Source organism: Pogona vitticeps, chromosome 5 (genome assembly GCF_051106095.1).
Source record: "Pogona vitticeps strain Pit_001003342236 chromosome 5, PviZW2.1, whole genome shotgun sequence".
Taxonomy (NCBI): domain Eukaryota; kingdom Metazoa; phylum Chordata; class Lepidosauria; order Squamata; family Agamidae; genus Pogona; species Pogona vitticeps.
The window spans coordinates 86,016,984-86,032,425 of record NC_135787.1 but is presented as its reverse complement, the minus strand read 5'-3'; the positions used below and the strand labels follow the sequence as shown (position 1 = coordinate 86,032,425).

At 41.6% G+C, this 15,442-nt stretch overlaps 1 protein-coding gene across 1 annotated transcript in view; it reads right to left on the bottom strand.

The window, feature by feature from the left end:
* The window catches only part of ADGRA3 (adhesion G protein-coupled receptor A3), a 90,349-nt gene that overhangs the window by 50,805 nt on the left and 24,102 nt on the right, over window positions 1–15,442 (bottom strand). Inside the window, exons 3-6 of the mRNA XM_020780432.3 lie at window positions 8,160–8,231; window positions 5,166–5,237; window positions 4,416–4,487; window positions 3,312–3,472 (exon numbers count right to left, since the gene is read on the bottom strand). Coding sequence (XP_020636091.2) covers window positions 3,312–3,472; window positions 4,416–4,487; window positions 5,166–5,237; window positions 8,160–8,231 — 377 coding nt within the window. The remainder of the gene's footprint in view (window positions 1–3,311; window positions 3,473–4,415; window positions 4,488–5,165; window positions 5,238–8,159; window positions 8,232–15,442) is intronic.

The window sequence follows — 15,442 nt, the reverse complement described above, 5'->3', positions numbered from 1 at the left end:
CAATATCCACTCCTATACATTTGAACGGAGTGTCAATCACAGGCAAAGGGCACAACTTTGCTTTGGTCCTGTCACGGTTATTCCCCTGCCTCTGACACACATCACATTGTTTACAGAACTTCTTGATCTGCTTCCCTATTTCAGGCCAGTAAAAATTCTGTGTGATTCCCTGCTGTGTTTTGTTCACCCCTAAGTGCGCAGCAAACATGTCAGAGTGCCCCCTTTGTAAGATCATGGGGCGATACTTTTCAGGTACCACCAGCTGACTCCTCAACTCTCCCCCTTTTGAGATATTCCTCAGGGTCTCTCTATATAAAATCCCCTTTTTCTCTCGAAATCTCACTGGGGTTTCAGGTGTTGGCTGGGCGTCTGTCACCTGTTCAAAACACTTTTGGAGAGTGGCGTCTGCCTTTTGCTCTTGGCCAAATCGGCTGTCTGTGGTTAAGGTTTCCACCACAGCTTCTGAACTCCCCTCTGCTTCCGTCTCTGGCTCATCAGTACCCCCCTGAACTGTCCCCGTGGTGGCTTGTGAACGTGTAATCACTAGCACTCGTTTCACATGTTCAGCCAGGTCATTTCCCACGAGCACGGCTGCTGGCAGAGTCGATGAAATCGCTAGCCGCCAAACTCCCCTCCAGCCTTGAAAGTTCACAGGTACCTCCGCTACTGGCAGTGAGATCACCTGCCCCTCAATCCCTGCCACCTTCATGCTCTCATTTGGGATTATATATTCCCTAGGAATAATATCTGGATGGCACAGGGTCACCTGGGAACAAGTGTCCCTCAGCCCCCGATACTGATGGTCAAGTATTCCTACGTCCACCCCTGCTGTTTCAAACAACTGTGAATCTGTTCTCACGAGCAAGCAGCGCTTGACCTCCACAAGAGGACCATTTTCCTCAGCCTGATCAGCAGATGTAACTGTTCCAGATTGAGTAGCCATGGCAACAGGCTCCCTCAGTGACAAGGAGCTTTGCTCTCTCTGGACACAGAACACAGCTTTTGGCTTGGTTCCACTCGAATCCTGAGGCACAATTCCTTTTAGCTGCTTTAATTTCACACTCTGAGATTAGATGGCCCTTTCCCTGACAGAAATAACATTTTCTGCTATATTTTGAGTCTTTCTCATCTTGTTTTGGTTTTCCCTCCAAAATCTGAGGTCTTGGTTTCATGTCTGAGGGCTTCCCTTCACCATGGGCCCCTCCCCCTTGCTGGCTTTTCCCTGGTCCCTGAGAGTACTTGCTGTAGGTTTCTTTAAGTTTTCCCATCGATTTCCCCTCACCCAAGGGCTTTCTTATTTGATAAATAAAATCTGCGATCTCTGCTGCTTCGGCCACAGATTTCGGTTTCCTTTCCCTCACCTGGAATTTCAGTTCCCCATGCAGGACTGAATAGAACTGTTCCAGCGCTATCAAGTCTTTGAGCTGCTGAAAGGTCTCTGTCCCCTCCTGAGATAGCCATTTCTCTAGCAGCCTCACCAATTGGGCCCCCACTTGGGTAAAAGTCTGCTCTGGTTTCTTGGTGATTGACCTGAATCTTTGCCTCAGCTGTTCCGCATTTATCCCATGTCTGGCAAACACCAGTTTTTTAAACTCTGCAAAATCTTTCATCAGTTCCTGTGGCATCTCTGCATAGACTTCTGCCAGGCTGCCACTGATTAAAGATCGCATAATGGTCATCTTCTCAGTTTCCCTTACTGAGAAGTCCACAAACGCTCTTTCCACTAAGGAAAAGAACACCTCAGGACAATCTCCCTTGTGGTACACAGGGAATTTCTTCAGGTCAGCTTTAGACAATTGGCCTCCCTCAGAATCCCTATTGTTATTATTGTTCTGGTTCATCATTTCCAATTTTCTTAACTCAAACGCCATCCTTTCTTTTTCCAGAGCAATTTTCTCTCTCTCCATTCTCTCTCTCTGCAATTCCATTTCAAATTGTCTTTGTTTCTCTCTTTCCCTTTGCTCCATCTCCCTCACCCTCAGTTCATGCTGTTGGGCTATGAGCAATTTTCTGAGTTCTGGGTTCTGTTCTCCCGTGCTGTCACCCTGCACTGAGCCAAATTCATCCTCAGAACCTTGGTCTACCTGGGGGTCTTTCACTTCACCCATTTCTGCCATTTGGCTTCGAGTCAAGGGCATAATCCCCCCCCCCAGAACAGGCTGCTTTCAAAAGTCAAGCCTCAAAATAAAGCGACCACTTTTTTTTTTCTTTTGCCTCAGAACCAGCTTTCTATAGATTACTGCTGTTCTTCAGCCCTAACTTGCAACAGTTGCGAGCCAGAGTCTACCCCCCTCTGCTAGGCCTCTCAGCAGACAGGCTAGATCACTGCTACTACACAGTTTTGCCTCAGCTTTTTTCCCGCCAAAACAGGCTGCCTCAGAGCTCCCTAATCTAGTCCCCAATCTGAGGTTACACGTTCTTCTACTAGCGCACCTCCCCGTGAGGTACACCTAGAAGATTACCTACGTGCTCTCAGATTGTCCCTGACTAGACCCCCCTTGCTCTGGGCACACTTGCCAAGGCTTTGCTGGACCACTGGACAACTGGACCAGTCGTATCCCACACGCTGGACACCAATCAATGTGACAAACCCAGACCTACTGGGACATGCCACAGTTTCACTAAGCTGCCACCAACCATTCCCTATAAGAAGTCACACAGACCAGGGATGGATTTTTAACAAATAAAAGAACAAGGTTTATTTAAATCACTCACAGGGAAAATAAAATGATCAAATGAATAAGATGCAGTAACGTGGCTTAGTCTCAATCATACATACACACAGTTTGGTTCACACAGAACACTTAACTTGAAGCACAGACCCTGAACCTATCAGTTCTGGCTAACCATACAGACACCTGAACCTATCAGGTTGGTACTGACTGACACACAGTAGTACCCTGTCTGACACACAGACTCCCACTCAAGCTTCTTCTCTCAGCTCTTCTCCAGCTTCTCCTAACTTCACATATATATACAGTACAGCCCCTCCTCCTGATGTCCCGCCTTCCACTCCCCATAGGATGGAACTTTCCCTCCAACCCATGACAGACAGGTAACATCAGTGCTGTATGTAACACTAGGTTCACTATAATACCTTGATACTGCAATGAAATATATTTCCATAGTTAACAAAAACTAGAGCTACTCATAAAGAAAAAATTATATCCTCACTGCTAATCCAACCATATTGTCTGACTAATGTGATGCATACCTGGGGAAGGGGGAGTGTATAAAAAGGGTTCACTCCAGCAACAACTGAAGAAATCGTGTATTACAGATTGAACATCACTGAGTTGTAATTTTCTTACCGCATGTCAGAAGCCCCTGTTTAACACTCAGAATTGGTTGAGCTTGCAGTGACTTGGGATAAGCACATCTGGTCTCACGAACAGTTATATTTCTTTCTTGTATCCATTGTTGCATCCACAACATATTACAATCACACAGCAGATAATCAGTCTGAAATTCTCTGGAACAAATACAAGAATACACACATTTTGTTTATTTGCTTTTTGCTTTTAAAGAGACAGCATCCTACTAAAGCCAATATACATCTACAAAACTGAGCTTCCAAGTATCTGTAGTCAAGAGATAACCTAGAAAACTAGTTAGTATGATAATAATAGTAATAACAATAACTACCTTAGAAATCAACAACAACACTCTTAGAACTGCACAGCTGGAAGGGACCCTATGTATAATCAAATCGAGTCCCTGTCAGGGAAGCACAGTGGGGAATCAAACTCCGCAGCCAGAGACCTAAATCACTGAGCTATTATTCATTTTGTGGATACTACATGACTTCTGGTTTGTCTTCTGCTGCAACAAACTAACATGATTACCCGCTAGATTACCTAGCCTTCTGTTGCTGAGAATACTGAACAATAAATTTCAACCGTATAAATGAGAATATTTTTACTAGCCTATTTGCCCATGCTCATTTTCTTTGTCATTTGAAGAGACAACAGCATAAAAAATAATGAACAACTGTCCTTTATCAAATTTCAATATTTAGTCAACAGGATATAAATGCTGTTTGTTGTAGGCAACCAGGCAAGTGGCGAATTGTGTGTTTTAACACATACTTCGATCATTGTGGCTGAAATCCTACTAGTTGAGAGTAGTAAATTACAACCAGAGTAGGCCCATTTGAATCATAGGAACTTAAAGAAGAGCTGACTCACCACATCAAATTGGCCTACTCTAGTGTAACTCACTATGCTGAGCAACAGGATTTCAGGCTATCTATTGTGCTAAAATAAAATTTTAAAACAAAGTAGAAAAATTAATATGAATACTAAAATATTGCCTTAAAATAATATGAAATGAGATTCCATGTAATGTTCTTAAATTAATTTTAGTATCAGAATCTACTGAAAAATTAAGGGCTGCACATACAGATTTGTACTTACAGAGACTTCAGCGAAGTAAGATGATCAAATGTTCCTTGTGTAAGTGATGAAAACAAATTTCCCGAAAGATTTCTATGAAATTTAAAAAATACTTAAGAGTATAGAGTGTTACTGTGCAGATTTCCTATTTACTTCAATTAATTTCCTTCCTACAGTTTCCATTTCCGTCTCAAATAATAAGCATGCTCAGTCTTCTCTGGGCTGTAGCTCCCCCTCCAATTCTGAGGTTCCAATTTCATTTCATTCCATTCCATTTTTTACTTTTATAAACTGTAGATTTTCTATAAGCCTGCTGATCTTTTCCTACAGTATGTATTCATTCATGTATGTTGTCTCTCAGTGGTCAAGGCATATCATTTATTCAATCAGCACATATATAAATCAACTGACCACCAACCAATATTTTATTTATCCTCCTGAATATGGTTTCATACTCCTTCCACAGATCCTCCCAGTAGAATAGATGGTATTTCCAGGGCATGGGGGGGGGAAGGAATCATGCAATTATGTAATTAACATGAATGGTGCAGAATACCGGTCTGTAACTGGAGGAAATGCAAATAATTTTTGTACTTACAAGTTTTAGTGGTTTTCAAAACAAATTTATAAATCCCTTGTCTATGAGATAATCTGATACAACCAATTAATAGGCTGGCAGCTAATACAGATTAACAAAGAGATTTGTCAGAAGAGGGAAACAGCTTAATTGATAAACCCACCACAAATTCTATTTAATCATGCGATACTTACAATCTGACAAGATTTGCAAGTCCTTTAAATGTATCTGCATTCAGGCATCCTATCTGGTTGTTTGTTAAGTCTCTGTTACAGGGTAGTAGAAACATGAATAATAGCTTCAGTTCAGGATATAATATATACCTCATCAAACTTCTATTTCATTCAGCAAATAGTACAAATGTTGAATGTGACAGTATCATTTAGACTTTCTATGGTGATTATATGACCGCTAAAAACTGCTAATAAGTCTACTATACACAGTTTGCAAAATGGCTGTGAATATTACAGATGCTGTGAATATTACAGATAGCATTAGAGATGCTAAAATATTTCTTACTGGACTGTACATCTATTCACTGATAAAATAACGTAATTAAAGCAGTAAATAAAATCCAGTAATCGTATCCAGAAGTAACGAACCAATTTTGGGAATGCCCATATTCAGGCAATCATGCTTATGATAAGCTTGTGCTAAGCAATGGAATTTTAGTCAACATCTACTTTGAAGTAAATTGTAAGTAAATTCAATTGCTATGTAAAAATAAGATTTTTGTCTTGACATCTTAAAATTTGAGGGGGGGGGGACCTAAGAAATACAAGAGCTATTTTCTGGACTGGCTGATACAGTGGTGCCTCGATTTACAAACGTCCCTACTTACGACCATGTTGAGTTACAACCAGCTCCGGCTGCAAAATTTTGCTTCTACTTGCGACTGGAGTTTCCACTTACAAACAGAAAAAGGCAGGGGAAAAGGCGGGAAATTCAAATTTCTGTTGGTGGCAATGAGGCTGCTTCTTTGTAGCTCTTTCACCCCAGCAGTTAGAGCAGGCTTGTCCAACCTGCGGCCTGAGGGCCGCATGCGGCCCAGGTCAGCTCATAATGCGGCCCAGTGCAATTTTTTATTTTTAAAGAAATTCCAAAGTTTCAAGTTACACTGCCAGCGCTTGCGGCCGGAATGTGGCCGGGGCATGTTGCAACAGTAGAGGGGCAGAGAGGGAAGGAAGGAAGGAGTGGGAGGGGAGGGGACAGGGGGGCTGCGTGACTGCATCGTGCCGTCCCCATCAATAGGTGGACCTCCCGGCCCCATAAAGCCGCTGGAGTCGAAGCTGGCAGCCTCTGCTGTCTGAGATTGCAGCTGCCGGTAAACGCACTTGGAGCGGGGCTGCGGAGGATGGCTAAGGCTGCCCCCATGTGGCCCAAACCAAATGTATGTGCGGTCCAAACCAAATTTTCATCTTCTAATGTGGCCCAGGGAAGGTGAAAGGTTGGACACCCCTGAGTTAGAGTGTGCGATCAGAGAAGGCTTGAGATTGCTTTCTTCTGCTTCTGAGTGAGCATGTGTGTGTGTGTTTGCAGGTAAGGTGCTGTTTTCTGCTTTTTAAAAACTGTTCTGGGTGTTTTTGCAGCATGGTTTTGAGCTGGGGGTTATGTTGATTTATTTTGTTCTTTCATCTTGAGTCCTTATCTATTGATGTAATATTTGTTCTATATTTTAAATGGTTTATTTTATATGTTGTTAGCCACCCAGAGTAGTCATGCTGACTAAATGAGTGGGGTACAAATAAATAAATAAATAAACAAACAAACAAACAAACAAACAAATGAATAAACAAACAAATAAATAAATAAATAAATAAATGTTTCTGTGCTGTGATGGGTCTTGGAGGGTTTGTTTTTTGGTTTTTTTCTCCCATTTCTGATGGGCCTTGGGGGTTTTTGTTGCTTTTTTGCTCCCCCCATTTCCGATGAGTCTTGGGGGGCTTGGTTGCTCTTTGGTCCCCCCCCCATTTCCAATGGGTCTTGGGCGGTTTGGTTGTTTTTTGGGGTTTTCTCCCCATTTCTGATGGGTCTTGGGGGGTTTGTTTGTTTGTTTGGCTTCCCCCCATTTCCGATGGGTCCTGCATGCTTCTCTTGCTTTTTCCTTTGTTTTATTTGCATTTCTGACCTGCCTCCTTTGTTCTCTGTGCATTTCCAATTTGCTCCATTTGTTTTCTGGGCATTTCCAATGGGTCTTGCACGCTTGATTGCTTTTCTTCCCCCCACCCCTTTCGGCCAGAAGGGATTAATCGCGTTTCCAATGAGTCTTGCAGTGATTTTTTTGGTGATTTTTCTCTCCGGCCGGAAAGGATTAATTGCATTTCAATGGATTCCTATGGGAAATGGTGCTTTGACGTACAACCATTTCAAGTTATGTCCATCTTCTGGAACGGATTATGGTCATAAATCAAGGCACCACTGTAGTCTGTGGGCCATGATCCCAAGGGAGGAGGACTAAAGGAGGAGAGGCATGACTGAAGAAATTAATTTGCATATTTAATCTTTGTTCCTTTTTAGTAACTTAGTCAAGATGGCTATAATGTGTGTTTGTTAACTAAAAACTGAGTTAACAAAGTTTTTTTGTTTTTTTTTACTGGAAATGTCCCTGTACCTTCCAGGCTACCAAAAATAATTTTTTTAAAAAATAAAAAATGGGGTACATAGCAAAACAGCAAATTTTCTTCCCTATCTCCTAAAGGACATAAGGAGACTTCCTAAACAAACATTTCTTTTGGGTGTTATAGACAACAAAAATGCTTCTGATGGCCCAAATTTTGCCTATGAGCTGAACTTTGTCCACCTTTATCTTAGAAACTTAACTTTCAAATCCAAAATTTACAGTAGGGAGCAGTATTGCCTGCATAAACCATTAATTATCTGTTTTCCTTTAAAAAATATTATGTGTTTTAAGTTAGGAACCTAACTATGTAATTTTAGCTGCCTTTCTCTGGGATACAATTTTATCCATATAAATATTAATTTTTAATTTTTAATATGACATAGCAAAAACTATACATAATATTCTAAAACACGGAAAGAGAGATTTAAATAAAAGCCACAAGACATTACAAAGCAAGAAACTTCATCCTTATGGCTCAAGAGCAGTTAAAATAGAGCTTAGGCGCTGCACCTGAACATTTTCTCCTGATATTTCATTTAATTCCCAATCCACAAATGTAAATACTTACAGTCTTTTTAGAGACGGAAGTCCTATAAAAGCTCCTGGATCTATAACACTTATGAAATTGTTTCTGAGGTCCCTATGTTGAAAGAGAGAAGATATAAAGTTTTACAATAAAGAATGAACTAGGCGCTCAGATCAGATAGCTGCTTATAAGAGGAAAAAAGAAATAACCTTGCAACTGATTTGTTAGGTCTAAGCCATTTGTAAGTATCAGCCTTAAAAGTCACTTTTTAATGATACTAATATTTCCTCTAGACCTCTCAGTAATAGTTAAATTTGAAATGTCTTAGATGCAAATAACACCTATAGAATTCTTCACCCATATGAGTATAAAGTGACCATTGCAGAGTCTCCATAGGACAAAGCAAAGACCTGCAGTCCAAATGCAGATTTTCTTGATAAAGAAGGGGTATACGGAACACCATCATAGAGGTATATACAGTGGGGTCTTGACTTACAAACGACCCTACTTGCGAACAATTCAACTTACGAACCCGCCCTATAGGGGAAATAAGGACTCGACATACAAACTTCCCTCAAGTTACGTACAGGAAAAAAAGTGCCCCCTCCCTCCCCTTAGAGGCTTCTGGAGGGGAAAAAGGGTCAGAAACTTAAAAATAAATAAAAGAAAGTCACTTACCAGGCCTTGGTAGCCCCCAAACAGCAGGAAAAAGAGCAGGAAACAGCTAAAAGCCCACACCAGCAGGGAGCCTGGCAGCCATTTTGTGCTTCCCCCCCCTCCTGCACCCTCCTCTCCCCGCCTATCAGCTGATGGGTTGGCTCCGAAGAGACTTGGGGAGGCTTGCTCAGCACCTAAAAAGCCTGCCTGTGCGTCTTTGTGCTGAAAAAATCAGCACAACATGCTTTAAAACATGATTTAAAATTGGCTTCGTTGAAAAAAAAAAGATTTCTAAAGTGCTTTGCAAACTGTTCCCTGCCTTCCTCCTGGTTTCCTGAATCTAAGGGAAAAAAATAAAAAATATCCCCCTCTAGTGGCAGAAGGCGGAATAGCAGCTTTCCATTAGTTTCTATGGATGGAAAAGAGCAGATACAGATTAAATGGTTTTCAATGCATTCCTATGGGAAATGCAGATTCGACCTACGAACTTTTCGACCTAAGAACTACCTTCCAATACGGATTAAGTTCGTAAGTCGAGACCCCACTGTATAACATGCCTTTCATTATCTCCCAAACAGTCTGGATCACCAACTACATCTGCACCTGTGAAAGTAACATAAGGTAGGAAGGGAAGAGAATTATTTGTGTACGGACGATGTTAAAAAGGATTACGCTCAATGGGTTTACATGAAATTTATGTATCTTTCAGCAACATAAAATGGTAAAAAGTACTATTTACATCACTATGTTCAAAATAATTCTATGTTCATAACTGAAATCCTGCACTTTTGTTGTTTTTCTTCCACATCAATAACATATACAGCTTAAATAAACAAAGACAAAGACATTGCATACCTGTAACTCTGGTTCTTTGAGTGGTCATCAGTCAATTCACGCTGAGTTTAGTGCATCGGTGCAGAGAAACCTCAGAATATTCTACATCTTAAGCACACGTTGCCGGGACCTCCCACATGCTGCCCTTAAGCCTACCCCGGCACCAAGTGCCTCAGTTCCATAGAACAGTCCACCACTACCCAGCATGCAAAAGGCAAATGTGATGGACAGAGGGGAGGATGGGCAGGAAATGTGAATTGATAGATGACCACTCAAAGAACCAGAGTTACAGGAAAGTAACCTCTTTTTCTTTTCGTGGTCTCTGTGAATGCACACTAATGGGCACTAGCAAGCTGGCTTACCCGGATAAGGGACATCACGAGAGCACAGAGGCCAGAACAGTACAGCCAACTGTGACTTCAGCCTTCGCCTGGACATCCAGTCATTAATGGGTCACAAAAGTAGACAGTGTAGCCCATATGGCTGCCTTGCAGATGTCAGACAGGTCCATACCTCTTAGGAATGCCATAGAGGAAGCCACTGCCCTGGTCAAATGGGCCTTCACAGTTTGTGGCAGAGGTGTCTGGGCAAGATCGTATGCCAGTTAAATAGTAGAAACAATCCACCTAGAGATCGTCTGGGATGTGACCGCTGCTCCTCTGGAATGACCTTGACAGCTGATAAACAGCCTATTTGAATTGTGGAAGGATGAGGAGCGAGAGACGTAGTAGGACAGTGCTCGCTTGACATCCAAAGAGTGCAAAGAATGTTCGAGAGGTGAAGTCAGTGCAGGGAAAAAACTAGGGAGCACAATAGGCTGGCTTAAATGAAACTAGGTGGCCACCTTGGGCACAAAGGAAAGGTCAGGGTAACGTGTCAACTTGTCAGGGTGGAATTAAAGAAAAGGAGGGTCCACTCTAAGAGCAGCCATCTCCCCTGCTGTACGTGCCAAGGTAATGGCAAGGAGGAAGGCAATCTTCAGAGTGAGCAGCCGTTCAGATGCTGTAGCCAGGGGTTCAAATGGAGGCCTCATGAGGCGGTTAAGTACAAGCTGAAGGGACCACTGTGGGGTAAGAGGGTTGTATGCTGGGCACATATTTCTCAAGCCGTGTAAGAACTGCTTGAGAGTAGGATGATGAAACAAAGCTGCTGCTTCAGAAGAGTGCGGTTGATGAGCCACTACTGCTGCCATATAAACTTTCAGCGTAGAATGTGAAAGGCCATATCAGAAGAGATGGAGGAGGAACTGGAGGATGGCATCAAGGGAAGTCAGCTGCACAGGTAAGTGATGTGAAGATGCGAACATACAAAAGACTTTCCACTTGTAGGAGTATGTCAGTGTAGTAGAGCACTACCGCGCATGGCTTAAGACATTGGCTACAGTGGGAGCAGCCTCCACGCTGTTAGGTGAAGGAAGTCTAGGTCTGGATGGAATATTCTGCTGTGATGTAAGGTCAGTAAATGAGGAATTGCCGGGAGATGGAGATGCTCTGCTGCCTTCTGCTGCAGGGCAGAGAACCATGGCTGGGGGGACCACCATAGGGTGATCATGATGACATCTGCATTGTCCTGATGGACTCTGATGACTATCTTATAGATGAGTGGAATCAGTGGAAACGTGTACAGAAGGCTGATGGACCAGCGGGTCATGAATGCATCCCCCCAAAAACCATGGTCGATCCCTGCTCGATAGCAGTAACTACTGCACTTCTTGTTGTCTGCAGAGGCAAACACATCCACCCATGGTCTGCCCCAACAATGGCACAGAAGATGAAAGATCTTGTTGAGTGACCACTCATGGCTGCAAGATTGGAGCCTGCTGAGATGGTCGGCTAGGGTATTCCTCTCTGACGCCACATGAACTGCCACAGGGTAAATGTGGCAGACAAAACACCATTCCCACAGCTGGACGGCTAGAGAAAGAAGGGGAAGGGAATGACTCCCCCCCCCCCCGTTGGTTGATACAGAACACAGCTATCGTGTTGTCTGAAGCCAGTTAGCAGCATAAAACTTGCAGAGCCAGCAAGGGAAACACAAACTCTGGTGTGATAAAAAGGCCAGAGAAAGTTCAATCAGTCCAGGAGAGGAAGTCCTGATGCTGAAACATATTAAAGGGAATAAACTGCAATTCAATTGGGCAGGTCCTTTTAAAGTAATCTCCAAGATGAGTGAAGTAAATTACATAATTCACGAGGGAGAGGAAGGTCGAAGAGTGGCTCATGTTAACATGATTAAACCTTACTATAGAAAAGAAAATGTCCTATATGGCTTGAAAGAAGTGGACAACGATAAACATGAATTGTCATATTGGGAAGGGCGAGGTGAAGCCCAATATAATCCAGAAGATGTTAAGATCTGTGACATGCTATATCCAGAGCGAAAATATGAAGCAAGAACCTTGCTACTAAAATACAAGCAGGTCTTCTCAAATAAGCCTGGTGTAGCAAAGGGAGTGGTGCACAAAATTGATACAGGAGATGCAACCCCTCAAGCTGTCACACCTTACAGAGTAACAGGCCATATGTAGCAAAGGTTCGCCAAGAACTAGATGAGATGTTCAAAGAAAAAATCATTGCTCCTTCATCTAGCCTGTGGTCAGCCCTAATAGTATAAACAGGTGGCAGTATATACTTCTTCATAGACTATCGGAAATTGAACCGTGTCACCAAGCCTGATGCTTATCCAATGCCTAGACTAGATGATTTGATCGAGACAATTGGGCGATATCAGTTCATATCCAGTTTAGACCTGACTAAAGGGTTCTGGCAAGTGGGGTTAGACCCCAAAAATCAGGAAAAGATCGCATTCTGCAGCCCTTTTGGACCATATGAATTTTGGATCCTCCCCTTTGGGTAGCAAAATTCTCCTGCGACATTTCAAAGACTAATAGACCAAACATTACAAGGGCTTAAATAATTCACGGTAGCATACATCGATGATATAGGAATCTATAGTCAGATGTGGACAGATCACTTGTGCCATATTGAGAAAGTGCTACAGAGGCTAAATGAGGCCAGGTTAAAAGTAAAGGCTAATAAATGCCAACTGGGTAACTCAGAATTAAAATACTTAGGCCATATGGTAGGGGGAGGCATAATTAAACCCCTAGAATCAAAGATTGAAGTAATCAGTAACTGGCCTAGACCGACAACAAAGAAAAAAATCAGATCTTTCTTGGGATTAGTTGGCTATTATAATGCTTTATCCAGAATTTCGGCGAAATAGCTGTCCCTTTATCTGACTTAACACATAAAAGAAAAGCTGAAAAGATCCTGTGGTCGAGAGAATGCGAGGAGGCCTTCGAGAAGTTGAAGACAGCGTTGATGACCGGTCCTGTCTTGAGAGTGCCAGATTTCCAACGAGAGTTCACTGTCTTCACAGATGCGTCCAACACCGGACTAGGAGTCATGCTGAGCCAGACAGATGACAACGGGTACCTTCATCCGGTGACATTTCTGAGTAAGAAACTGCAGGCTGGAGAGAGACACCTTTCCATGATAGAATATGAGTGTCTTGCAACTGTATGTTTGTTACAGAAGTTCAGGCCATACATATGGAGGAGACATTTTGTACTATGCACAGACCATTCCCCACTGCTCTGGTTGAGAACTATCAGGGTAAATCACAACAAGTTAATGAGGTGGGCCCTACTCTTACAAGACTTTGAGTTCGAGATCTGGAGTGTGAAGGGGAACCAAAATGTGGTAGCCGACGCCATGTCAAGACGACCGGAAGAATGACCGATGGAAACAAAGAAATATCTAACTATAGAAAATTTTCCAAGTGTTTATATACATATGAAATAAATAAAAATGTAATTTATAGATGAATTAATGGTAAATAAGGATAAAAGTGACTAGATTGTCTTGCAAGTAATAAAAATGTTGATTAATGTCATTTAAATGTAAAGTAATAAGATTAATATGTTTTAAAATGTATAAAAGAGTAAGGATATATTGCAAATATATAACTGAGAAGTATATTGGAAAAGATGTTGGAAATATTGGTAAGTTGATTCATACATTGTTCATGAGGGTAAACTACTGTAGGTTTTACCCCATGAAACAAACTTTCCAAGGGGGGAGGTATGCGGCGGAATGCCCAAGTCTCGCCTGTCCATCATATGGAGCTCTAAGGTAGGAGCCTATGGTAGGACTGGAGGGGCAGAGTCAGGAGAACAATTGGAGACTGAGGGGAGTTAAAGAGGAGGTTTTGAAGTGTTAAGACAGAGATTGGAAAGTTGGAGTATTAGAGCACTGGTTCTTAACCTTTGTCGCTCAGATGTTTTTGGACTGCAACTCCCAGAAGCCTTCACCATCAGCTTTGCTGGCTGGGGTTTCTGGGAGTTGCAGTTCAAAAACACCTGAGTAACAAACGTTAAGAACCACTGTGTTAGAGGATAGATAAGAGATAAAAGTAATAGAAAATAGACAGTCAGAAAATATTATTATACTGGTTAATGTGAATGAATACAAAAAGGCAAACATGTAATCCTATCCAAGTTTAATGACTGAACAATAAAAGAACATCTATGACTTTATTTCTGTGATTTACCAAACAAACAATAAATAAACCTGTTATATTTGACCGCCCGGGGTCGAAGAAACATATTTGGTACAGTGTGGCTAAAGATCCACTGGATGCAGCGGGTAAAGGGAGAAAATAGTACCTTGTGTCTGAAGATGGACCTCTGTTTGAGGGAAAACAAACAGGGGACACTGGGGGAACACAAAACTTGTATTGATAAAATCTGAGCAAATGTATGGTTATTGATTGATTGATTCATTCATTCATAAATACACTGCTTTCAAAATATCTTTTGACTCAAAACACACAATGAACCTTGTGCGTGAGCAACATGGTGGTCTTCATCATGCTATTTTAATGAATGTCTAAGTATTCAAATAGGTATGAACCTTTAAAGAAAACAAAAACAAAAACAAATTAACTGCCCTTGTTTTCCTGGAGCCACACACAGCATTGACTATGTTATTTCCATTCTGTTCTGACCCAGATGCCTGGGTGAAGTGATAAACCAGGTAAAGTGAGGCTGAACAGACAAGAAAGACAATACTCTGATATGGAAATTGAGGGATGCAATTGTACCTGCACCTGGACAGACATCATACTTTTCAGATTTTGCTTCCACTTGCCTCTATATAGCTCTATGAGAGTGGATTTTTAATGCTTCTTCATATCAAAACAAAGGCAAAACATACTGAATATTGAGACTGGCATGAGGTTGGCTTTAACAAATACTCGCCTGTGAATTTTGAAGCTGGTAGTCAAGATGCAAGTACACCCATCACATGAAATATCAGGTTAGAGTTACATTTTGAAAAATGCATTTTGATGTGTGTTTTTTACCTCATAAAATGGCTTTTTATTGATTAAGTATTACTCGAACTATCTAGAAAACACCACTTAATTGATAATATATTATCCAAACTACATACTAATATTATAAAATTTCAGAACAGTGAGCCACTGTATTTGTAAATCATTTTACCTGGCTTGCTTTCAGCATGCTTTTATTTGGTGACAACCTGTTCCTATTGCTAATTATTCAAGAATGAAGAGTTGGTTTAAAAATGCTATTTAAAGCTAGGTCAAACTGCAAGGCAGTTTTGTAAAGTAGTTCTATCTAGTATTAGGCTATAAGTATCACCAATATCCTCAGTTTCAAATTTCTAATGTCTGAGATGCATGAGAATTCCAGAAAACCACGATCATTATTTCAAGTGATAAACTTAATTAGCAAAACATGCAACCACATGAACCTGTATATTGTCCCCCGGCTTATTTAACTTATATGCAGAATAATATAGTCATGG